The 24814-nt window shown below is 45.5% G+C and overlaps 1 protein-coding gene across 1 annotated transcript; it reads left to right on the forward strand.

The window, feature by feature from the left end:
- The first annotated feature begins 232 nt into the window (after positions 1-232).
- Positions 233-14445, forward strand: LOC144599122 (uncharacterized). Its single transcript, XM_078409841.1, has 5 exons — positions 233-390; positions 2407-2613; positions 4630-4836; positions 11627-11756; positions 14295-14445. Exons 1-5 carry the CDS (start codon positions 360-362, stop codon positions 14374-14376), a joined length of 657 nt encoding a protein of 218 aa, XP_078265967.1. The 5' UTR covers positions 233-359; the 3' UTR covers positions 14377-14445.
- Positions 14446-24814: the final 10369 nt, after the last annotated feature.

Genomic DNA, 24814 nt, shown 5'->3' on the forward strand with positions numbered 1-24814 from the left:
TGTTCATTGCCATTCCAAATACAAAGAAATCCTATTCCTCAGAATCCCTTCCAGTAACATTGAGACCACTCATGTACGGTCCATGTGTGCTTCATATTCCTGCCTGTCAATTGTTTTAAAGTGAATAAGTAGATTATTTGTCAGGACACATTATAAGGCTGAATATCCCTGTCATTTTTGCAGCTACAACAACAGGTCCTGGAACGAATCCTAACACTGAGACATCAACAACAGACGCATTATTGCCAAGTATATCATCAATCTTCACAAACACTTCAGGAACCACAAGTACTGTTACACCACCACCTACTGACATCCCCACTCAACCATTGACAGGTGAATCCACAACATCTACCACAATGGCTGTCAATTCCACAGCATCAGAATCTGGTGAGTATTGGGCAGTTTTACCATCAGCATTTTTACCTGATAAGTATGTAAATTACGCCAGAATTTAAAACATATTCAAGTAGCTCATTATATATATCAGCACAATAAACTCTGCTAAAGTGACATCACTTGGCAGCATCAGTACTTACAGGTTTTACGTTAGGTAATCACATTGACTTTAATTACTCACGGTGATTGCAAAGTTTGCTCTTTCACCATGGATCCCACATATTCCAAGCTTCTGGTCCAGCCTACCTTATGGGAGATGTCAAAGACTATGCTAAGGGCCATGTGGACCATGCCCACAGTTCTGCTTTCATCAATCCTCATGGTGATCTCTTCAATTACCACAATATTATCGATTCCCAGAAACAAAGCCAGGCTGACAATCTCAAATTGGTCCTTGCCTTTCCAAATACAAAAAAAACATGTCCTGGAACGACGACAACTACAACATTTACGACAATGACTGTCAATTCCACAGCATCTGGTGAGTGTTCAACAGTTTTGCCAACAAGGTTTTTACCTGTTACCAGCCAAGTATGTAAATTATGCCAGAATTAAAGGAATATTCAAGAAGCCCATTATATATATAAGCAGAATAAACTGCTAAAGTGACATGTCTTGTCAGCATCAGTACTTACAGTTTTTACATCAGGTAATTACTGACCAATTACTCACGGTGATTGCACTGCCGACACACATACAATTAATGTTTTTACATCTACTTCAACAACATGCAGCACAGCAGAGACAACTTCTACATGAAGCACCAATGAAACCTCCACAAGCGACTGTCTAGCTGTATCGTCAATGACAACAATCACCACAATGTCTGCAGCAAACATTACACAAATCTCTGCATTGCAGATTCATAGTTGTACAGCACAGAAACAGGCCATTTGCCACACCTTGTCCACACTGAACATAATACCTACCTCTGCTAACCCCATTTGCCTGCCAATGCCTCATATCCCTCTGAAACTTGCCGATCCATGTAACTGTCCAAATATGTTTTAATCTTTGTACTGACATCCGCCTCCACCACCTCCTTTAGCAACTCATTCCATAAACCCATCACGCTCTGTGTGAAAACCCAACCCTTCAGATCCTCTTTAAATCATTCCCTCTCACTTTAAACCATTGCCTTCTAGTTGGAGACCCCAGTACACGAGGGTACTGATGCTTCACATGACGTGACACATCTCAATAAAGTCAATCCTCAGCAAGATTGGACCAGGGGGAGAAGGGCCCAGCCTATCCAATAACTCATCACATAAACCCTACCGAGAAGGCAATATTCCTTTGAATCTTTTCTGCATCCTCCCCAGCTTAAACACACCTTCCAATAGTTTGGTGACCAGAATTGCACAGAATAGTCCAAGTGTAGCCGAACCAACAAGTTGTACAATTGTGTCATGGTGTCTCAATTACTGCACTAAATGGCTTGCCTGATGAAGGCCAACACACCGCATGCTTTCTTCACAACTCTTGCTACCTGCGTTGCCTCTCACAGTGAACTATAGATGTCCCCTAATGTCCTGATGGTTAATAATCCCCAGGCTCCTGCATTCAATGTGTACAACCTGTCGTGGTTTATGTTCCCTAAATGCTTCACGTTACTTGGCTCTGAGCTAAATTTTGTATCTAATTTGCTCTTTCACCCTGGATCCCATATATACCGAGCCTCTGGTCCAGCCTACCTTATGGGAAATGTGAAGGTCCATGTGGACCATGTCCACAGTTCTGCCTTCATCGATCCTCTTGGTGATCTCTTCAGTAGCCACAATAATGTCAATTCCCATAAACAAAGACAAGCTGACAATCACATATTGTTCATTGCCATTCCAAATACAAAGAAATCCTATTCCTCAGAATCCCTTCCAGTAACATTGAGACCACTCATGTACGGTCCATGTGTGCTTCATATTCCTGCCTGTCAATTGTTTTAAAGTGAATAAGTAGATTATTTGTCAGGACACATTATAAGGCTGAATATCCCTGTCATTTTTGCAGCTACAACAACAGGTCCTGGAACGAATCCTAACACTGAGACATCAACAACAGACGCATTATTGCCAAGTATATCATCAATCTTCACAAACACTTCAGGAACCACAAGTACTGTTACACCACCACCTACTGACATCCCCACTCAACCATTGACAGGTGAATCCACAACATCTACCACAATGGCTGTCAATTCCACAGCATCAGAATCTGGTGAGTATTGGGCAGTTTTACCATCAGCATTTTTACCTGATAAGTATGTAAATTACGCCAGAATTTAAAACATATTCAAGTAGCTCATTATATATATCAGCACAATAAACTCTGCTAAAGTGACATCACTTGGCAGCATCAGTACTTACAGGTTTTACGTTAGGTAATCACATTGACTTTAATTACTCACGGTGATTGCAAAGTTTGCTCTTTCACCATGGATCCCACATATTCCAAGCTTCTGGTCCAGCCTACCTTATGGGAGATGTCAAAGACTATGCTAAGGGCCATGTGGACCATGCCCACAGTTCTGCTTTCATCAATCCTCATGGTGATCTCTTCAATTACCACAATATTATCGATTCCCAGAAACAAAGCCAGGCTGACAATCTCAAATTGGTCCTTGCCTTTCCAAATACAAAAAAAACATGTCCTGGAACGACGACAACTACAACATTTACGACAATGACTGTCAATTCCACAGCATCTGGTGAGTGTTCAACAGTTTTGCCAACAAGGTTTTTACCTGTTACCAGCCAAGTATGTAAATTATGCCAGAATTAAAGGAATATTCAAGAAGCCCATTATATATATAAGCAGAATAAACTGCTAAAGTGACATGTCTTGTCAGCATCAGTACTTACAGTTTTCACATCAGGTAATTACTGACCAATTACTCACGGTGATTGCACTGCCGACACACATACAATTAATGTTTTTACATCTACTTCAACAACATGCAGCACAGCAGAGACAACTTCTACATGAAGCACCAATGAAACCTCCACAAGCGACTGTCTAGCTGTATCGTCAATGACAACAATCACCACAATGTCTGCAGCAAACATTACACAAATCTCTGCATTGCAGATTCATAGTTGTACAGCACAGAAACAGGCCATTTGCCACACCTTGTCCACACTGAACATAATACCTACCTCTGCTAACCCCATTTGCCTGCCAATGCCTCATATCCCTCTGAAACTTGCCGATCCATGTAACTGTCCAAATATGTTTTAATCTTTGTACTGACATCCGCCTCCACCACCTCCTTTAGCAACTCATTCCATAAACCCATCACGCTCTGTGTGAAAACCCAACCCTTCAGATCCTCTTTAAATCATTCCCTCTCACTTTAAACCATTGCCTTCTAGTTGGAGACCCCAGTACACGAGGGTACTGATGCTTCACATGACGTGACACATCTCAATAAAGTCAATCCTCAGCAAGATTGGACCAGGGGGAGAAGGGCCCAGCCTATCCAATAACTCATCACATAAACCCTACCGAGAAGGCAATATTCCTTTGAATCTTTTCTGCCTCCTCCCCAGCTTAAACACACCTTCCAATAGTTTGGTGACCAGAATTGCACAGAATAGTCCAAGTGTAGCCGAACCAACAAGTTGTACAATTGTGTCATGGTGTCTCAATTACTGCACTAAATGGCTTGCCTGATGAAGGCCAACACACCGCATGCTTTCTTCACAACTCTTGCTACCTGCGTTGCCTCTCACAGTGAACTATAGATGTCCCCTAATGTCCTGATGGTTAATAATCCCCAGGCTCCTGCATTCAATGTGTACAACCTGTCGTGGTTTATGTTCCCTAAATGCTTCACGTTACTTGGCTCTGAGCTAAATTTTGTATCTAATTTGCTCTTTCACCCTGGATCCCATATATACCGAGCCTCTGGTCCAGCCTACCTTATGGGAAATGTGAAGGTCCATGTGGACCATGTCCACAGTTCTGCCTTCATCAATCCTCTTGGTGATCTCTTCAGTAGCCACAATAATGTCAATTCCCATAAACAAAGACAAGCTGACAATCACAAATTGTTCATTGCCATTCCAAATACAAAGAAATCCTATTCCTCAGAATCCCTTCCAGTAACATTGAGACCACTCATGTACGGTCCATGTGTGCTTCATATTCCTGCCTGTCAATTGTTTTAAAGTGAATAAGTAGATTATTTGTCAGGACACATTATAAGGCTGAATATCCCTGTCATTTTTGCAGCTACAACAACAGGTCCTGGAACGAATCCTAACACTGAGACATCAACAACAGACACATTATTGCCAAGTACATCATCAATCTTCACAAACACTTCAGGAACCACAAGTACTGTTACACCACCACCTACTGACATCCCCACTCAACCATTGACAGGTGAATCCACAACATCTACCACAATGGCTGTCAATTCCACAGCATCAGAATCTGGTGAGTATTGGGCAGTTTTACCAACAGCATTTTTACCTGATAAGTATGTAAATTACGCCAGAATTTAAAACACATTCAAGTAGCTCATTATATATATCAGCACAATAAACTCTGCTAAAGTGACATCACTTGGCAGCATCAGTACTTACAGGTTTTACGTTAGGTAATCACATTGACTTTAATTACTCACGGTGATTGCAAAGTTTGCTCTTTCACCATGGATCCCATATATTCCAAGCTTCTGGTCCAGCCTACCTTATGGGAGATGTCAAAGACTATGCTAAGGGCCATGTGGACCATGCCCACAGTTCTGCTTTCATCAATCCTCATGGTGATCTCTTCAATTACCACAATATTATCGATTCCCAGAAACAAAGCCAGGCTGACAATCCCAAATTGGTCCTTGCCTTTCCAAATACAAAAAAAACATGTCCTGGAACGACGACAACTACAACATTTACGACAATGACTGTCAATTCCACAGCATCTGGTGAGTGTTCAACAGTTTTGCCAACAAGGTTTTTACCTGTTACCAGCCAAGTATGTAAATTATGCCAGAATTAAAGGAATATTCAAGAAGCCCATTATATATATAAGCAGAATAAACTGCTAAAGTGACATGTCTTGTCAGCATCAGTACTTACAGTTTTTACATCAGGTAATTACTGACCAATTACTCACGGTGATTGCACTGCCGACACACATACAATTAATGTTTTTACATCTACTTCAACAACATGCAGCACAGCAGAGACAACTTCTACATGAAGCACCAATGAAACCTCCACAAGCGACTGTCTAGCTGTATCGTCAATGACAACAATCACCACAATGTCTGCAGCAAACATTACACAAATCTCTGCATTGCAGATTCATAGTTGTACAGCACAGAAACAGGCCATTTGCCACACCTTGTCCACACTGAACATAATACCTACCTCTGCTAACCCCATTTGCCTGCCAATGCCTCATATCCCTCTGAAACCTGCCGATCCATGTAACTGTCCAAATATGTTTTAATCTTTGCACTGACATCCGCCTCCACCACCTCCTTTAGCAACTCATTCCATAAACCCATCACGCTCTGTGTGAAAACCCAACCCTTCAGATCCTCTTTAAATCATTCCCTCTCACTTTAAACCATTGCCTTCTAGTTGGAGACCCCAGTACACGAGGGTACTGATGCTTCACATGACGTGACACATCTCAATAAAGTCAATCCTCAGCAAGATTGGACCAGGGAGAGAAGGGCCCAGCCTATCCAATAACTCATCACATAAACCCTACCGAGAAGGCAATATTCCTTTGAATCTTTTCTGCATCCTCCCCAGCTTAAACACACCTTCCAATAGTTTGGTGACCAGAATTGCACAGAATAGTCCAAGTGTAGCCGAACCAACAAGTTGTACAATTGTGTCATGGTGTCTCAATTACTACACTAAATGGCTTGCCTGATGAAGGCCAACACACCGCGTGCTTTCTTCACAACTCTTGCTATACTGCGTTGCCTCTCACAGTGAACTATAGATGTCCCCTAATGTCCTGATGGTTAATAATCCCCAGGCTCCTGCATTCAATGTGTACAACCTGTCGTGGTTTATGTTCCCTAAATGCTTCACGTTACTTGGCTCTGAGCTAAATTTTGTATCTAATTTGCTCTTTCACCCTGGATCCCATATATTCCAAGCTACTGGTCCAGCCTACATATGGGAAATGTCAAAGACTATGCGAAGGTCCATGTGGACCATGTCCACCGTTCTGCCTTCATCGATCCTCTTGGTGATCTCTTCAGTAGCCACAATAATGTCAATTCTCATAAACAAAGACAAGCTGAAAATCACAAGTTGTTCATTGCCATTCCAAATACAAAGAAATCATATTCCTCAGTGCAGAAACAGGCCCTTCGGCCCACCGGGTCCGCGCCGCCCAGCGATCCCCGCATACTAACACTATTCTACACCCACTAGGGACAATTTTTTAAAACATTTACCCAGCCAATTAACCTACAAACCTGTACGTCTTTGGAGTGTGAGAGGAAACCGAAGATCTCGGAGAAAACCCACGCAGGTCACGGGGAGAACGTACAAACTCCGTACAGACGGCGCCCGTAGTCAGGATCGAACCTGAGTCTCCGGCGCTGCATTCGCTGTAAGGCAGCAACTCTACCGCTGCGCCACCGTACGGGCAAGGTTAAGGTGAGGGAGAAAGATTGAATAGGAATCTGAGGGGTAACTTCTTTACACAATGGTTGGTCGGTATATGGAAGAAAGGACTATCATAACATTTAAAAGACATTTGGACAGGTACCTGGATAGAATAGGTTTAGAAGGTCATGGGCCAAGCATGAGCAGGTGGGACTCGTGTAGATGGGGCATATTGGTCAGCATGGCCGAGTTGGGCTGAAAGGCTTGTTTCGACACTTTATGACTCTATGACTCTATTAAGATGTATAGGATCCCATGGTAACAGCATTTTGGATCCAGAACTAACTTGCCCATTGAAGACAGAGGGTTGTGGTGGAAGGGTGTTATTCTGGCTGGAGGACTGTGACCAGTGTTGTCCTGCAAGCATCTGTGCTAGGCTATGTTTCGATAAGATCCCCTCTCATCCTTCTAAATTCCAGTGTATACAAGTCTAGTTGCTCCAGTCTTTCAACATATGACAGTCCTGCCATTCCGGGAATTAACCTAGTAAACCTACGCTGCACGCCCTCAATAGCAAGAATATCCTTCCTCAAATTTTGAGACCAAAACTGCACACAGTACTCCAGGTGTGGTCTCACTAGGGCCCTGTACAACTGCATAAGGGCCTCTTTGCTCCTCTTGTTATGAAGGCCAGCATTCCATTGGCTTTCTTCACTGCTTGCTGTACCTGCATGCTTCCTTTCAGTGACTGATGCACTAGGACACCCAGATCTCGTTGTACGTCCCCTTTTCCTAACTTGACACCATTCAGATAATAATCTGCCTTCCTATTCTTACCACCAAAGTGGATTGTGGTGGAATAAATCAGGCAGGTGCTGATTGCCCCCTGGTGGCCAACCTTTGAGCAAGTGTGTCGGAAGGAACTGCAGATGCTGGTTCAAACCGAAGATCAACACAAAATGCTGGAGTAACTCAGTGGGTCAGGCAGCATCTCTGGAGAGAAGGAATGGGTGACATTTCGGGTTGAGACTCTTCTTCAGACTGATAGTCAGGGGAGAGGGAGATACAGAGATAAGGAAGTGTAAGGTGTGAAAATGAGACAAAGGGAATAAAGATAAAAGGAGAATGTAGAGTAGATCATTGTTAGCTGGGAGAAGGTAACAACAAAGGAAACAAAGATAAAATGTAATGGAGGACAGTCAGACTGGTTGGAGAACTGGGAAGTGGGAAGGTATGGAGATGGAGGGAATGGAAGGGTTATTTGTCTAGTCTTGTTCATACTGCACCAACCACTGCTGTCGGGCTATAAACGTGCAGTCCCTCGTGCATGCAGTTGCAGATTTAAAATGTAGTGTTTGCAAGCAACAGTTTAAAAGGTTTACTATCAGCAGCAGAATGTATATGCGGTGGCAAAGGATTCCAAACAGGGATGGTTCTGGGGGTACAGCGAGTAGCGGGAACAGTCTTTGTTGGTCTGGATGGTTATATAATTCAAGGATTGGTTTAGTCGAGTTCCTGGTCAGTTGTTCTGATTGTATGAAAGATGGGCAATGTTGGATGGAGCTAATGAGTGGGTTTCTTTGTAGACTGCAGTAAGCCTGGTTATTATACGGCAGCTTTGGAGGGTGTCCCATTTGAGTTCAGGAAGCATTTCTGTGACACTACTGGTCTTTCTATAGTCGCCGGTTACAAACCTGGCAGCTCTTCTCTGGACCTTCTCAAGGTTGTTAATGTGGGTCGCTTGGTAGGGATCCCAAATGACACTACAGTATTCCAGTCTTAGATGTACTAACATTTTGTAAGCAATGACCTTTGTGGATTTTGTAGAGTTCCAGAAATGTCGTCGCAGGGGACAAAGGATTTTGTTCGAGCTTGAGATAGCTTGGTTAATATGTTTTGCCCAGCTGAGGTTGTCTGACAGTTTGATACCCAAATAGGGGTGATGCTTTAACTCCTGGAGTGCAGAGTTTCCCCATGAAGTACTGATAATGATGAAAATCCTTCTTGTGGGTCATTCTCATGACATAGCACTTGGATTTGTTGAATTTCATCTGCCAAGAAGATTCCCAGTTGCGGAGTGAATTGATGTCTTGTTGGAGGGTATCGCAGTCATTCAGAGAGTGTATGGGTCTGTGGAGAATCAGATCATCTGCGAATAATCTGACCTCAGATATTACACGTTGAAAGGTCATTTAAGTAGGTGAGGAAGAGCAGGGGCCCAGGACAGTACCCTTGAAGTTAGAGAAGTCAATGTTCATACAGCTGGGGTGTAAGCTGCACCTCTGCTCAGTTTGCCTGAACCTGCCTGATCTCCCATTTGCTAAACACTTTAACTCCCTCTCCCATTCCCACACTGACCTTTCTGTCCTGGGCCTCCTCCATTGTCAGAGTGAGGCCCAGCACAAATTGGAGGAACACCACATATTTTGCTTGGGCGGCTTACATTCCTTCTCTCCAGGGATGCTGCCTGTCCCGATGAGTTACTCCAGCATTTTGTGTCTATCTTCCTACACATCCATACTGTCATTGCTTACAGGCCACTCGGTAGCACAGAACATGTTCAGGGCTACTGCTGGAATCATACAGCCGTTCATATGACTCTGTTGGGCAGATCACATCAACTTGTTTCTTTCAGGTATCTCACCTTTAATTTGTTCTCAGATATTGGTGAGACAAATTTTGCAGTTAAGCATGTTGGCCGAGTCTTTATTGACTCCAATTCTTGGGCCTCAGATGTGGGCACAGCAAAGTCTACTTTGTTTTATTGTGTTTTTGGTCCCAGTTTGATAAATCTGTTTGACTTCAACACCATTTAAGGCAGTTTAAAGCCAACCACATTTTTGGACTTTGGAGACAGTGGTTGGCCATGATGTGTAAGGACCCCTCTCTAATGGAAAGCTGTGAAATGGTCGTGTTTTATTAAAATCTGATACTTTGTGGTCGATATTATCGAAATAACTTTTTCATTCCAAATGTATTTGAATTTAAATTTTGTTTCACAGATTGCCACGTTGGAGTTTAAACTAGAAAATGTTCGCACAGGTTCTCACACCTCAGAATGGTGCAAGGTTTGAGAGTAAACTTTGGACATGGGACTATGGAGAGTCACAGCACATATTAACATTACATAGAAACTTAGAAACATAGAAAATAGGTGCAGGAGAAACATATAAAATTCTTAAGTGGTTGGAGAGGCTAGATGCGGGAAGATTGTTCCCGATGTTGGGGGAGTCCAGAACCAGGGGTCACAGCTTAAGGATAAGGGGGAAGTCTTTTAGGACCAAGATGAGAAAACATTTCTTCACACAGAGAGTGGTGAGCCTGTGGAATTCTCTGCCACAGAAGGTAGTTGAGGCCAGTTCATTGGCTATATTTAAGAGGGAGTTAGATGTGGCCCTTTTTGCTAAAGGGATCAGGGGGTATGGAGAGAAGGCAGGTACAGGCTACTGAGCTGGATGATCAGCCATGATCATATTGAATGGCGGTGCAGGCTCGAAGGGCCGAATGGCCTACTCCTGCACCTATTTTCTATGTTTCTATGTTTCTATGACTGATCATCCAAAATCAGTACCTCATTCCTGCTTTCTCCCCACATCCCTTAATTCCGTTAGCCCTAAGAGCTCTATCTAACACTCTCTTGCATACATCCAGTCAATTGGCCTCCACTGCCTTCTGTGGCAGAGAATTCCACAGATTCTCCGGGTGAAAAGGTTTTTCTTTATCTCAATCGTAAATGGCCGACCTCTTTTTCTTAAACTATGATCCCTGGTTCTGGACTCCCCCAACATCAGGAACATTGTTTCTGCATCTAACCTGTCCAATCCCTTACGAGTGTTATATGTTATCAAAAATTATCCAATAATTGTTCACATTATTGTTGTACACTTCTTACACTCTGTAAAAATTAACACCATCCATTGCAACCTCCCCAACCATCTCAGTGCTTTCTCCAATTACATGTGATAACTGAAAAAGCTATCAAAATGGGCTGTTGAAATTATCGCTGAATTTTTATGGAGAAATTTAGGGCTGAACAAATTAAACGGGACGTAACTGGATAGACTAGGCTTATACTTGCTGGAATTTAGAAGACTGAGGGGGGATCTTATAGAAACATATTCTTAAGGGGTTGGAGAGGCTAGATGCGGTAAGATTGTTCCCGATGTTGGGAAAGTCCAGAACTAGGGGTCACAGCTTAAGGATAAGGGGGAAGTCTTTGTAACAGTCCACCAAGAAACCAGAATGCTCAGAAATGCTCACATTGATCTTTGCCACTCAACCACCAGATTGGGAAAGACATTTGTCCATGGGATCTACTAGCTCATGCCAGTGGCACTCAGGCAGGTCAGAATGCACACGACATTTGATCTCTCCACTACCAAACTGAAGTAAAGGTAGTGAAGCTAATGCCAGTTGTTCATATTGTATGGGAAAAACAGAATCACAATTCTTCATTCCACTGCAGTCTTCATTATAACTATTACAGGTAAAGTTTTCCTTTTTGATAGGAGGATGTTTTTATTGCACTATGCAATCATCTTGCCTATGTCTGTGTAATGTTCCATATTCAGAATCCAGGAGTATTTAAAAAATAGTTTATCTACTACTTACTTCAACCATTAATCACTTCTTTGCATTGCATGCAGCACAACTTAAAATTATCCTACGATTTACTGTCGCAAGCGAGCAGCTGAATCTGGCTGATCAAGAAATACGGAACAAGGTTTTCCAAACTCTCCAACATGATGCTCGCCTGTTCGCTGCTTCTATTGACAGGTACGCTGTGGGAAATAATCACCAACTGTACATTCTGTGCTGTAAACGTAGCCATCCACAATTGAATAGCTAAATGGTATATTTTGTAAATCAATACTGGGAGCCATTGGAAGCAACAACAATCTTAAAGCTGTCACCATCTACTTCAATAAAAGCCCTTTCCCTTCAGATCTAATCCCATTGTAGTAACATTGAACAAGCAATTCCCAAGAGAAGAATTCCCAACCCCACGGATCTGGCACTATCAGTTAGAATTATTTAAATTTTATTTACCACATGAAGTCTCTCTGGAGATTGTTAAAAATAAAGTTGGGATATATACTACTAGCTCATGCCAGCGGCACTCAGGCAGGTCAGAATGCACAAGACATTTGATCTCTCCACTACCAAACTGAAGTAAAGGTAGTGAAGCTAATGCCAGTTGTTCATATTGTATGGGAAAAACAGAATCACAATTCTTCATTCCACTGCAGTCTTCATTATAACTATTACAGATGAAGTTACTGAATTAAGTTGTTAAATGTACATTTAAGGTAGTATTTTCATTGATGAAAATACCTGAAAGTACTAGGTGTCAAAGTACCTGAATGGGTGTTGGACTATAGAGGGATGAACCGGAGGGAGTATCAGTGACTGTAAACCTGATCAGGACCTTTACTGTGTTTAGCTTAGTTTAGTTTAGTTTAGTTTAGGGATACAGCACGGAAACAGGCCCTTCGGCCCACCAAGTCCGCACCAACCAGCGATCCCCGCACATTAACACTATCCTACACTAGGGACATTTTTTTACATTTATACCAAGTCAATTAACCTACAAGACTGTAGGTCTTTAGAGTGTGGGAGGAAACCAAAGTTCTCTGAGAAAACCCACGCAGGTCATGGGAAGAACGTACAAACTCCGAACAGACAAGCATCCGTAGCAAGGATCGAACCCAGATCTCTGGTGCTGTAAGACTGGGAAGGCAGCAAGTCCACCACTGCACCACCATGCTGTGTTGTGTGGGTGTAATGCTGGTCAGCCTTCAGGAATACAGGAAGGAGTTGTGGGACAGGGGGATGGTGTGAACCTGGCTTGAGATAAAGGGATTGAAGAGGAGGAAGATTAACAGTTAGGTAAGAGGCCAAGGATAGGTGTTGGGATGCATGGAAATCTGCGCTGATCAGAGGATGTAGGGTGGATTTTGGTCTCCAGGGAATTGGAAAGGATGGGAGCGATCAAGGTCATGGGACAGATATAAGGTGGGGATTTCCAATTGAAAGCTGCTGAATGAGGAGATTGTACTCTTGGGACTGCCCAACAGTATTCACTTCTGTGACAGCCTGATGGTTTTTCTCCAAGTGCTCGGAATAACCAACCTCTTCTCAGGGATCACTGTAACTAAATGCACATCCGATGCAGAAATTACTTTACTTGTACAAGTGTGACACATGCAGGAAGGTGAAAACCACAATACAGCAGATGGTGGGATTCTAAAACAGAAACTGATGGAAATACTTAGCAACCTGCAACATCTATCAAGAAAGAAGCAAACAGATAAATAACTCTTCATGTTGATGAAATTTCAATAGAAATGAGAAACCCTAGAAGCCTGTGTAGGAAAGAACTGCAGATGCTGGTTTAAATTGAAGGTAGACACAAAATGCTGGAGTAACTCAACGGGACAGGCAGCCGGAGAGAAGGAATGGGTGACGTTTTGGGTCGAAGAAGGGTCTGAAGAAGGGTCTCGACCTGAAATGTCACCCATTCCTTCTCTCCAGAGATGTTGCCCGTCTCGCTGAGTTACTCCAGCATTTTGTGTCTACCTTAAACTTAGAAGCCTCATAAGTTTTAAGTTGTAGAAAGGGGGAAGGGGTGGAGAGAAGAGTCTGAGAGCACAGAGACAAAGAAATGTGAAACGAGGAAGCAAGTTTTGGTCAAATATTTAACAAGCTGATTAAAGTTGTCATACATCTGGGCAGGCACAGCGCTAGAGACCTGATGCAATCCTGACTACGGGTGCTGTCTGTGAGTTTGTACGTTCTCCCTGTGACCACGTGGGTTTTCTCCGGGTGCTCCGGTTTCCTCTCACAATCCAAAGACGTGCAGGTTTGCAGGTTAATAGGCTTCTGTAAAAATTGTCCCGATTGTCACGGATAGAACTAGTGTACAGGTGAACCATGATCAGCGTGGACTCAGTGTACCACAGAGCCTAATCTCTGTATCTCTAAAGTAAAACAAAGCGTCACTAAAACTCGTTGGGAGTCTGAAGAAGGGTCTCGACCTGAAACGTCACCCATTCCTTTATCCCGAGATGCTGCTTGTTCTGCTGAGTTATTTTGTGTCTATCTAAACTAACCATGGCATGGTCAAGAGATGTAGATTGTAGAGTTCCTAGCAATAATGAGTAGGCATGGATTTGATATATTTATAGACCTGACACACTTCAGATTTGATATATTAATAGACCTGACACATTTCAGATTTGATATATTAATAGACCTGACACATTTCAGATTTGATATATTTGATATCTAACATTTATATAATATCTTCCTCAGCATTAATATGAACAAGTGTTCAACTGAACTGAGGGCAAGAGGAAATTGTCGAGAGCAAATAGGAATTCAGACGGAATCTTAAAGAGCAAAACATGTCAAATGACATTCTTTACATTCTAATATTGTATTGACTATAACTGATAATAAAATTGTGGAGGAGAAAATAACGTTTGGTTATTAGCACAAAACAACTTGGGCCTTATATTTTCCTTCACTCACTGATGTCAATAAAACTGAATATGTATGAACACAACAGCTGACTGCATTTACTTGGGAATACTGAAGGATAATTTCTCCTCTGCATGTTAATAATGCATGGTTATGCACAGTGTGATATCCTCTACTTCACCTTCCTTTATGATTATTGCTATTGTATTATATAAATGAAGTTATTTATATATTTAGCAATGAAATATTCCTTGATTTCAGTGAAATTATTGGACTCAGTGGTTCATTTCTGCCAGAAGTGAATGTGAGCCTCTTCCACTGATTCATGCGCTCATGACCCATGCAACCTATACCAATGTGTTAAATTGACAATGTTTGCAATGAGACTATACTGGGAAACAAAACGGCGACACCAGCGACTGCAGATGTTAGAAGCTTGAGCAAAAATCTGATTGCTGGATGAATTCGATGGGTCAGACAGCATCTATTGCAGTCGGAAGAAGGGTCTCGACCTGAAAGGTCACCTATTCCTTTTCTCCAGAGATGCTGTCTGACCCGCTGAGTTACTCCAGCTTTTTGTATCTCTCTTCGGTATCTATTGCGAGAAATGAACAGACAATGTTTTGTGCTGCCTGGCCCTGTGCTGAGATCCCCGAGAAGTTTGTTATTTAGGAAAAAAAAGAAATTAATTTAATGCGTGGCTGTGGGTTTACGTGAGAGATAGATATAAAATCTGACATTGTAGATGTCACTGAGGGTAGGAGTCTCTCTCGTTGCAGCCAGAGTAAAGGAATGTCCTGGTTGCCAAACACTTTAATTTCCCCTTCCCATCCCCCTACCCCGACCTCTCTGTCCAAGGCCTCCTCCACTGTCAGAGTGAGGCTAATCACAAATTGGAGGAGCAACACCTCAGATTTTGCTTGGGCAGCCAATGGTATGAATATTGATTTCTCTAACTTCAAGTAACCCCGGCATTCCCTCTCTCTCTCTCCGCGTCCCTCCCCCACCCAAGTCGCACCAGCTTTTCGTTCTCACCTCGCAAACAGCTAACAATGGCCAGCTTCCTTTTTCATCGTTACTTTTATGCATATCTTTCATTCATTTGTTCTATATCTCTCTACATCACCGTCTATATCTCTTGTTTCCCTTTCCAGTTCTGAAGAAGGGTCTCGACCCGAAACGTCACCCATTCCTTCTCTCCAGAGATGCTGCCTGTCCCGCTGAGTTACTCCAGCATTTTGTGTCTATCTTCGGGAAAGAAACTAGGCTTGTTCAGGAAGATCATCAAGTTTCAGGCAGACCAACATGTGTCCTTCACCGAGTTGATGATCTTCCAGCAGAAGTCAACATTTATATCAGTGCATGTTGCTGGGATCATCCCATGTTACACAATCCTTGGATGATCGATGACAAAATGCATCGTATCCCCTTCAATAAGGGCTGGGCAAACACCCACAGTCCACAGTCTTAGCTACCATGTGACTACGTAGAGGACTAGTTAATTAAATGTGTATTTTCGGGCCTGACACATCTGGGAAATAGGGCCAGGCATTACATCTTTAGGGAAAGACACCAAATGCTGGAGTAACTCAGTGTATCTGGCAGACACATGGATAGGTGATGTTTCAGGTCCGGGCCCTTCTTCAGACTGATTCCAGGGGTGGGGTGAAAGAAAGCTGGAAGAGAGGAAGGGCAGGACAAAGCATGGCAGGTGATAGGTGAACACTGGTGAGGAGAGGAGGATGGATAGACGGATGGTTAGTCAAAGGCCAGAGATGAACATATACACAAGGCATAGAACAACAGGATTAGAGCGTTGCAAATTGTGAAGCTAAAGCAGCGGTCTCCAAACTATGGCCCGCGGGCCACACCAGCCCGCCACGAGATTTTATCCGGCCCGCAGCAAGCTCTTGGACAGCGGGGACTGGAGGCAGAGCTGCCGGCGAAGGTTCATCGGAGAGCGGATCGCCACCGACCCTGAGCCGGGACAAGGTGAGAGATCGCAGCGCCCCCTCGCAAACAACAAACCCAAGGGAACTTCCCTCCTTGCCACCGCCACCACTCAACCTGGGGGGAGAGAGAGTCGGGGTAGAGGGAGCAGCGGGTGAGAGCGGGAGTGCGGGGAGGGGGAGGGTGTCAGGGCAGCCCCCTCCCCCTGCCCGCGCTCCCGCTCTTTGGAGAAGGAATGTAAGTGGAGGGGGAGAGGAGGGGAGAGACAGGTGCAAAGTCAGCTGGGGCTCAGTGCTGGGGGCTCAGTGCCGGGGCTCAGTGCCGGGGGCTCAGTGCCGGGGTTCAGTGCCGGGGCTCAGTGCTGGGGGCTCAGTGCTGGGGGCTCAGTGCCGGGGCTCAGTGCCGGGGCTCAGTGCCAGGGCTCAGTGCCAGGGCTCAGTGCCAGGGCTCAGTGCCAGGGCTCAGTGCCGGGCCCAGGGCTCAGTGCCAGGGCTCAGTGCCAGGGCTCAGTGCCAGGGCTCAGTGCCAGGGCTCAGTGCCAGGGCTCAGTGCCAGGGCTCAGTGCCGGGCCCAGGGCTCAGTGCCGGGGGCTCAGTGCCGGGGGCTCAGTGCTGGGGGCTCAGTGCTGGGGGCTCAGTGCCGGGGCTCAGTGCCGGGGCTCAGTGCCGGGCCCAGGGCTCAGTGCCGGGGGCTCAGTGCTGGGGGCTCAGTGCCGGGGGCTCTGTGCTGGGGGCTCAGTGTCGGGGGCTCAGTGCCAGGGCTCAGTGCCAGGGCTCAGTGCCGGGCCCAGGGCTCAGTGCCGGGCCCAGGGCTCAGTGCCGGGCCCAGGGCTCAGTGCCAGGACCCAGGGCTCAGTGCCAGGACCCAGTGCTGGGGCTCAGTGCCAGGGCCCAGGGGCTCAGTGCCGGGGGCTCAGTGCCGGGGGCTCAGTGCCGGGGGCTCAGTGCCGGGGGCTCAGTGCCGGGGGCTCAGTGCCGGGGGCTCAGTGCCGGGGGCTCAGTGCCGGGGGCTCAGTGCCGGGGGCTCAGTGCCGGGCCCAGGGCTCAGTGCCGGGGCTCAGTGCTGGGCCCGGAAAGATTTAATAGGAATCCAAGGTGTAACTTTTTAAACTGAGGCCTGGTTGTTGCTCGCGATCCACTCTGCTTCACGGGACACTTCTCATCTGCAGATGATCAACCCAGGCACCTCCGTGTCCAGATCAGAGTAGTCGGACATCCGTCTTCACTATCTGCAAAACCACCCACTTTTGCATTATCAGCAAACTTGCTAATCATGCCGTGTACTTTCTCATCCAAACCATTGATACAGTGTCATTAGGAATGCTCTATACTGGCTTTACCAGCCTTGTGCAATCCTTCCTAAAATGAATTTTAAAAAGAGGCAATAAAGAAACCATTAAATGTAAGAATGGAACATATACCGGCTGAACTTGTCGACTTACATTAGAACCCGGCAGAAATTTCAATCAGAGATCAGTGGAACGGAAATATGTCAATTATTTTGCTTTCTCAGTAACTATTCAACTGTTTGAATATATATTGCTTATTGTGAATAATTATTATGAATGTATTATAATTGCTGATTTATTGTTGTGGTTTTATACTAGAGTCTACCGTGGGAACAAAGGGATCTTGGGGTCCACAAACCTGAAGGATTCGTTACTGTTCTATATTTATGTGCTATGATCTAAATATTTATTGTAAAACCTGACCAGCAAGAAATATGTATCACACTTCCCTTTACTTGTGTTAATTGGGTAATTGCATTTCTTGTGAAAATGTGTTTTAAAGTTAGTGCATTTTGTATCCTTGTATGCAGAGATACTGATTGGTCAATAGCCAATGCAGATAAAGCACAACAAAATCCATCTTGTGTAGGATGGAACTGCAGATGCTGGTTGACACCGAAGATAGACACAAAATGCTGGAGTAACTCAAGTCAAGTCAAGTCAAATTTATTTGTCACATACACATACACGATGTGCAGTGAAATGAAAGTGGCAATGCCTGCGGGTTGTGCACAAAAAGAATTACAGTTACAGCATATAAATAAAGTTAATAAGTTACTATTAGTGTCGACAAAAATTTAGTCTCTGGGGTTATAAAAGTTGACAGTCCTGATGGCCTGTGGGAAGAAGCTCCGTCTCATCCTCTCCGTTTTCACAGCGTGACAGCGGAGGCGTTTGCCTGATCGTAGCATCTGGAACAGTCCGTTACTGGGGTGGCAGGGGTCCCTCATGATCTTGCTTGCTCTGGATCTGCACCTCCTGATGTATAGGTCCTGCAGGGGGACGAGTGTAGTTCCCATGGTGCGTTCTGCCGAACGCACTACTCTCTGCAGGGCCATCCTGACCTGGGCAGAGCTGTTCCCAAACCAGACTGTAATGTTGCCGGACAGGATGCTCTCTACAGCCCCAGAGTAGAAGCAATGAAGGATCCTCAGAGACACTCTGAATTTCCTCAGTTGTCTAAGGTGGTAAAGGCGCTTAGCGAGACAGCCAGCATCTCTGGAGAGAAGGAATGGGTGACGTTTCAGATCGAGACCCTTCTTCAAACCTGAGGATGAAAGGTATGAGGGTCTCGACCCAAAATGTCACCCACAAAATCCATCCTCATCTTCTCTGTTCACCCTCCATTATCAGTAAGATAAGGATGTTGCAATTTTGTTGGTGGTCTTAGAAACATAGAAACATAGAAAATAGGTGCAGGAGTAGGCCATTCGGCCCTTCGAGCCTGCACCGCCATTCAATATGATCATGGCTGATCATTCAGCTCAGTAGCCTGTACCTGCCTTCTCTCCATACCCCCTGATCCCTTTAGCAAAAAGGGCCACATCTAACTCCCTCTTAAATATAGCCAATGAACTGGCCTCAACTACCTTCTGTGGCAGAGAATTCCACAGACTCACCACTCTCTGTGTGAAGAAATGTTTTCTCATCTCGGTCCTAAAAGACTTCCCCCTTATCCTTAAGCTGTGACCCCTGGTTCTGGACTCCCCCAACATCGGGAACAATTTTCCCGCATCTAGCCTCTCCAACCCCTTAAGAATTTTATATGTTTCTATAAGATCCCCCCTCAGTCTTCTAAATTCCAGCGAGTACAAGCCCAGTCTATCTAGTCTTTCCTCATATGTAAGTCCCGCCATCCCAGGGATCAATCTGGTGAACCTTCTCTGTACTCCCTCTAAGGCAAGAACGTCTTTCCTCAGGTTAGGAGACCAAAACTGCACACAATACTCCAGGTGCGGTCTCACCAAGGCCCTGTACAACTGCAGCAGAACCTCCCTGCTCCTAAACTCAAATCCTCTTGCTATGAATGCCAACATACCATTCGCTTTCTTCACTGCCTGCTGCACCTGCATGCTTGCTTTCAATGGCTGGTGCACCATGACACCCAGGTCACGTTGCATCTCCCCTTCTCCCAATCGGTCACCATTCAGGTAATGCTCTGCTTTCCTGTTCTTGCCGCCATGCATCTGCCATGCATTTGCCCACTCGCCTAATCTATCCAAGTCACTCTGCAGCCTCCTAGCATCCTCCTCGCAGCTAACACTGCCACCCAGCTTCGTGTCATCCGCAAACTTAGAGATGTTGCATTCAATTCCCTCGTCCAAATCATTAATATACACTGTAAATAACTGGGGTCCCAGCACTGAGCCTTGCGGTACCCCACTAGTCACTGCCTGCCATTCCGAAAAGGACCCGTTTATTCCTACTCTTTGCTTCCTGTCCGCCAACCAACTTTCTATCCACCTCAACACTGAACCCTCAATACCGTGTGCTTTAAGTTTGTACACCAATCTCCTATGTGGGACCTTGTCGAAGGCCTTCTGAAAGTCCAGATATAACACATCGACTGGTTCTCCCTTATCCACTCTTCTAGTTACATCCTTGAAAAATTCTATAAGATTCGTCAGACATGATTTGTCTTGTTCTGGATGTGACCGACAGTTATACCTTAGGAAAGTATGTCACAAAATGGCATAAGATGCGGACTCTTATACGTTGTCAGATCAATCGAAACATTCAACCACAATTCTAGCCAGCGATGTTTCCTTATTTGCTACTGGTTTCTAAATACTTGCAGTGATTCATTCAGCCACTAGATGGGGTGAATAGTCAGCTGGGACCTTTGTTGAGACACTGTCCATTGAAAGGTTAGTCATGGTGTGGGATCCACAAACACATTGATTTAGAAACATTACCATCCAACACATTGATTCGAGCTACAGGAACAACTGCATGAAAGAACTGCATACATTTATAAGTAATGTTTTTAACGAATTGTATTTGCCTTATTGGTTACATTTGATTGCTTTAAATGGTTTGTAAATATATATAAATTTATATATTTTTTGACACTTTAAGTTGTTTGATGTTTAGTAGCTTTTGACTCATCAGAATATCCTTCACACACAGAGGATATTTTTCACAAGGGATATCCTTCACACATACCTATTCCTTCTCTCCAGAGATGCTGCCTGTCCTGCTGAGTTACTCCAGCATTTTTGTGTCTATCTTCGGTTTAAATCAGCATCTGCAGTTCCTTCCCACATATCCTTCACACACAGATGTATTCCAAAACTCAGCAAGTAGTTCAGGGTTTTATTATGTTCTGAGCAGGGGTCATTGATTTACATCAGTATCTCCATCTTTCTCTCTCACCTTGAGCAGGTGAGAACTCACTAATTACACACCAGTCGTACTTGTACAATGTGCCAGGTTTCATCTTTCCGGAAAGATGAAACCTTTCCGGAAGTGACGTGAGAGGACGCTGGCGTTGTTTGTTCGCCGCTTCTCACCACTTCTCTGTTTGTATTAATTTTGCTGTTTTTGAAAAGATTTTCTCTGTTTGCATAAATCCTTCTGCTTGGACTAATCCTTCTGCTTGACCCTCCTGGTATCATCTGCCCAGCTCTTCCACCGCTGCCTCCGCACCCTTGGACTTCTCACTCCTGTCTGTGCTCCTGTCTCTGCTGGCTTGGACTGCTCCCCTGTGGGTTACCTGGACAGCTAACTAGCTAGCTCCCTGCTAGCCACCGCTGCAGTCATCGAGCTGCAGGTTACTCGCTAGTTGCTAACGCTAACAGCTGCCCGGCTACCTCCTCTGCCTGCACGTCCTCAGCTCCCTATTAACCCTCAGGCTGCTCAGCTTCCTCGGTCCTCCTCATAGGCCTTGCTCTGGATCAGCCTGTTGTGCCTGTTGTGACGTTTTGGTCTGCTAGCCCGCGGTTGCCGGCTAACTTCTCCGGGCTCTATGCTCCTTCGCTCCTGCCTGGCGTGGCACTGAAGAACTTCGCTGCGAGGCTGCTCCAGCTCAACAACCACTCCACTCCGCCATGCATCTCTGCCATCATCAACCACGGACTTCTACGACGACCCAGATACATCCACAGAGGCTCCGGTCACAAGTTTGTTTACTCCCAGACCGGTCACTCCATCCCTGCACTCTGGTCAGCTGAGCGGACTTCCACTCGTCCATTACGTCATCACAATAACGCACACGAACGCGCCCCCTGTCTACAAGCCCTGGTTAAATCACCCGTGTCCATCCACACCACACAAAGCAACATGAAGCTCACTCTGTTCAATATCCGGTCCCTCAACAATAAAAGCCACATTCTGAATGACTTCATCCTGGAAAATAAACTGGACTTCCTCTGTCTGACAGAAACCTGGCAACAACCTCTGGATTACCTCCCACTCAACCTCACTACACCCAACGGATACTCCTACATCAATAAACCACGCTCGGAAGGCCGAGGTGGTGGGATTGCCGTAATTCACCGACAGGACTTCAAGATCAACCTCATCTCCATCTCATCTGCTCCTTCATTTGAACACCTGGCTTTCAAACTCTCTGGCCACACAAAATTAGTCATGGCAGTTATCTACCGCCCTCCCAAACCACACCCATCATTCATTTCTGACTTCTCTGACTTTCTGACCCAGTTCTGTTCTCTCTCCCCCTCAATCCTCCTCCTCGGTGATTTCAACATCCATATGGACTCCACTGACTCCACAATAACCGCTGACTTCACTGAAATACTCAACTGCTTTAACCTCACTCAACACGTCAATTTTCCCACCCATAACCGTGGACACATTCTGGACCTTGTCTGCTCCACTGGACTAAATCTACATCACCTCTCTGGCTCCGACCCCACCCTCTCTGATCACTTAGCCATCACCATGTCTGTCAACATTCCCACCCCAGCTCCAAAGCAAAAACGCAAAATCAACTTCCGTAAGCTGAACTCTGTTTCACCTACCTCGCTCTCATCCACCCTCTCTGAAAAAATCTCCGCCTCTCCCTTCGTTGACCTCCACAGCCCCTCTGACCTCACTGACTACTACAACCACACTCTCTCCTCCTGCCTCGACCAGCTTGCACCTATAAAAACCAAAACAGTTTCCTTCACCCACTCTGCTCCCTGGTTTACCCCCGAACTCCGCATGATGAAAACTCATGCCCGCCAACTTGAAAGACTCCGCAACAAAACAGGTCTCACAATTCACTCCCAAGGCTACAAAGACCACCTGCAGCACTACAAAGATGCCCTCTCCCTTGCCCACTCCACCTACTACTCTCAAATAATTCACTCTGGCTCCGGAAACCCCAAAACACTCTTCTCTACAATAAACAAACTCCTCAGCCCCCTGGACACCATCTCCCAATCATTCACAGTTGACAAATGCACCACTTTCCTTTCATTCTTCCAAAGCAAAATAGACAGCATCTACAGCACCTTAACCACCAACGCACCTGCTCCCCCTCAAACCACCTGCCCCCCCCTTATCCTGTCAACCCCTGCCTCAGTTCTCCCCAGTCTCCACTACTGACCTCTCTGACCTCTTCACAGGAATAAAAACTGCCACCTGCTCTCTGGACCCCATCCCCTCCAGCTTTGTCAAGGCCTGCCTTCCTGCTCTCTCTCCACTTATCAGTGCAACAATAAACTCCTCCCTGTCCACTGGCATCGTCCCGCCATCCCTCAAAATCGCTGCTGTCACCCCCATTCTGAAAAAAACTGGTCTCAACCCTGACACTCCAAACAACTTCAGACCAATCTCCAACCTACCCTTTCTGTCCAAAGTTTTGGAACGTGCTGTAGCTTCCCAACTCAAATACCACCTCTCTACCAATAACCTGTATGAAACTTTCAAATCCGGATTCCGCTCCAACCACTGTACTGAAACTGCGCTCCTCAAAATCACAAACGACCTTTTCCTCTCCTCCGACGCTGGCAACCTCAACATCCTCATCCTACTTGACCTCAGCGCCGCCTTTGACACCATAAATCACTCCATTCTCCTCACCCGACTTGAAACCTCCTTTAACATCACCGGCACAGCCCTATCCTGGTTCAAATCTTACCTCTCTGACAGGCACCAGTTCATCTCCATTAACAACTGTAAATCCCCCACCGCTCCCCTCCCCCAAGGTGTCCCCCAAGGCTCAGTCCTTGGCCCCCTCCTCTTCATCCTCTACCTGTTCCCCCTTGGTCAATTAATCCGCCGTCATGGTCTCAACTTCCACTGCTTCGCCGATGATATCCAGCTCCTCATCTCCACCAAGTCAATCTCCACCACCACACACTCTACACTGACAAACTGCATCACTGAAATAAAATCTTGGCTTCAATCAAATTTCCTCAAACTCAACTGCAACAAATCTGAAATCATCATCATTGGTCCAAAAACGCTCACCAAATCCACCCAAAACTTCATCCTCAATATTGATGGTCTCCCAGTATCCACCACCCCTCACATCCGGAATCTTGGAATCATCTTTGATCAAACCCTCTCCTTCGACAAACACATCAAACACATCACAAAGACAGCCTTCTTCCACCTCAAAAACATTGCCCGTCTCCGTCCATCCCTCTCCTCCACAGCTGCAGAAACCCTCATCCACGCCTTCATCACCTCCCGTCTGGACTACTGCAACAGCCTCCTCTATGGCGCACCCTCAAAAATCATCTGTAAACTTCAATACATTCAAAACTCCGCTGCCCGTCTACTCACCCACACCCCGATCCGTGACCATATCACCCCCGTCCTTTACAAACTCCACTGGCTCCCCATCCCCCAGAGAATCCAGTACAAAATCCTCCTCATGACCTACAAAGCCCTCCATAACCTGGCCCCATCCTACCTGACCGACCTCCTCCACAGGCACACTCCCACCTGCACCCTCCGCTCTGCTGCTGCCAATCTCCTATCCCCCCACATCCGGACCAAACTCAGATCCTGGGGGGACAGGGCTTTCTCCATCGCTGCTCCCACCCTATGGAACTCACTACCCCAAACCGTCAGAGACTCCTCCACACTCACCACATTCAAAACATCACTGAAGTCTCACCTGTTCAGTACTGCCTTCAACCACTGAAGGTCACCTCAC

This window comes from Rhinoraja longicauda, chromosome 13 (assembly GCF_053455715.1).
Source record: "Rhinoraja longicauda isolate Sanriku21f chromosome 13, sRhiLon1.1, whole genome shotgun sequence".
Lineage (NCBI taxonomy): Eukaryota > Metazoa > Chordata > Chondrichthyes > Rajiformes > Arhynchobatidae > Rhinoraja > Rhinoraja longicauda.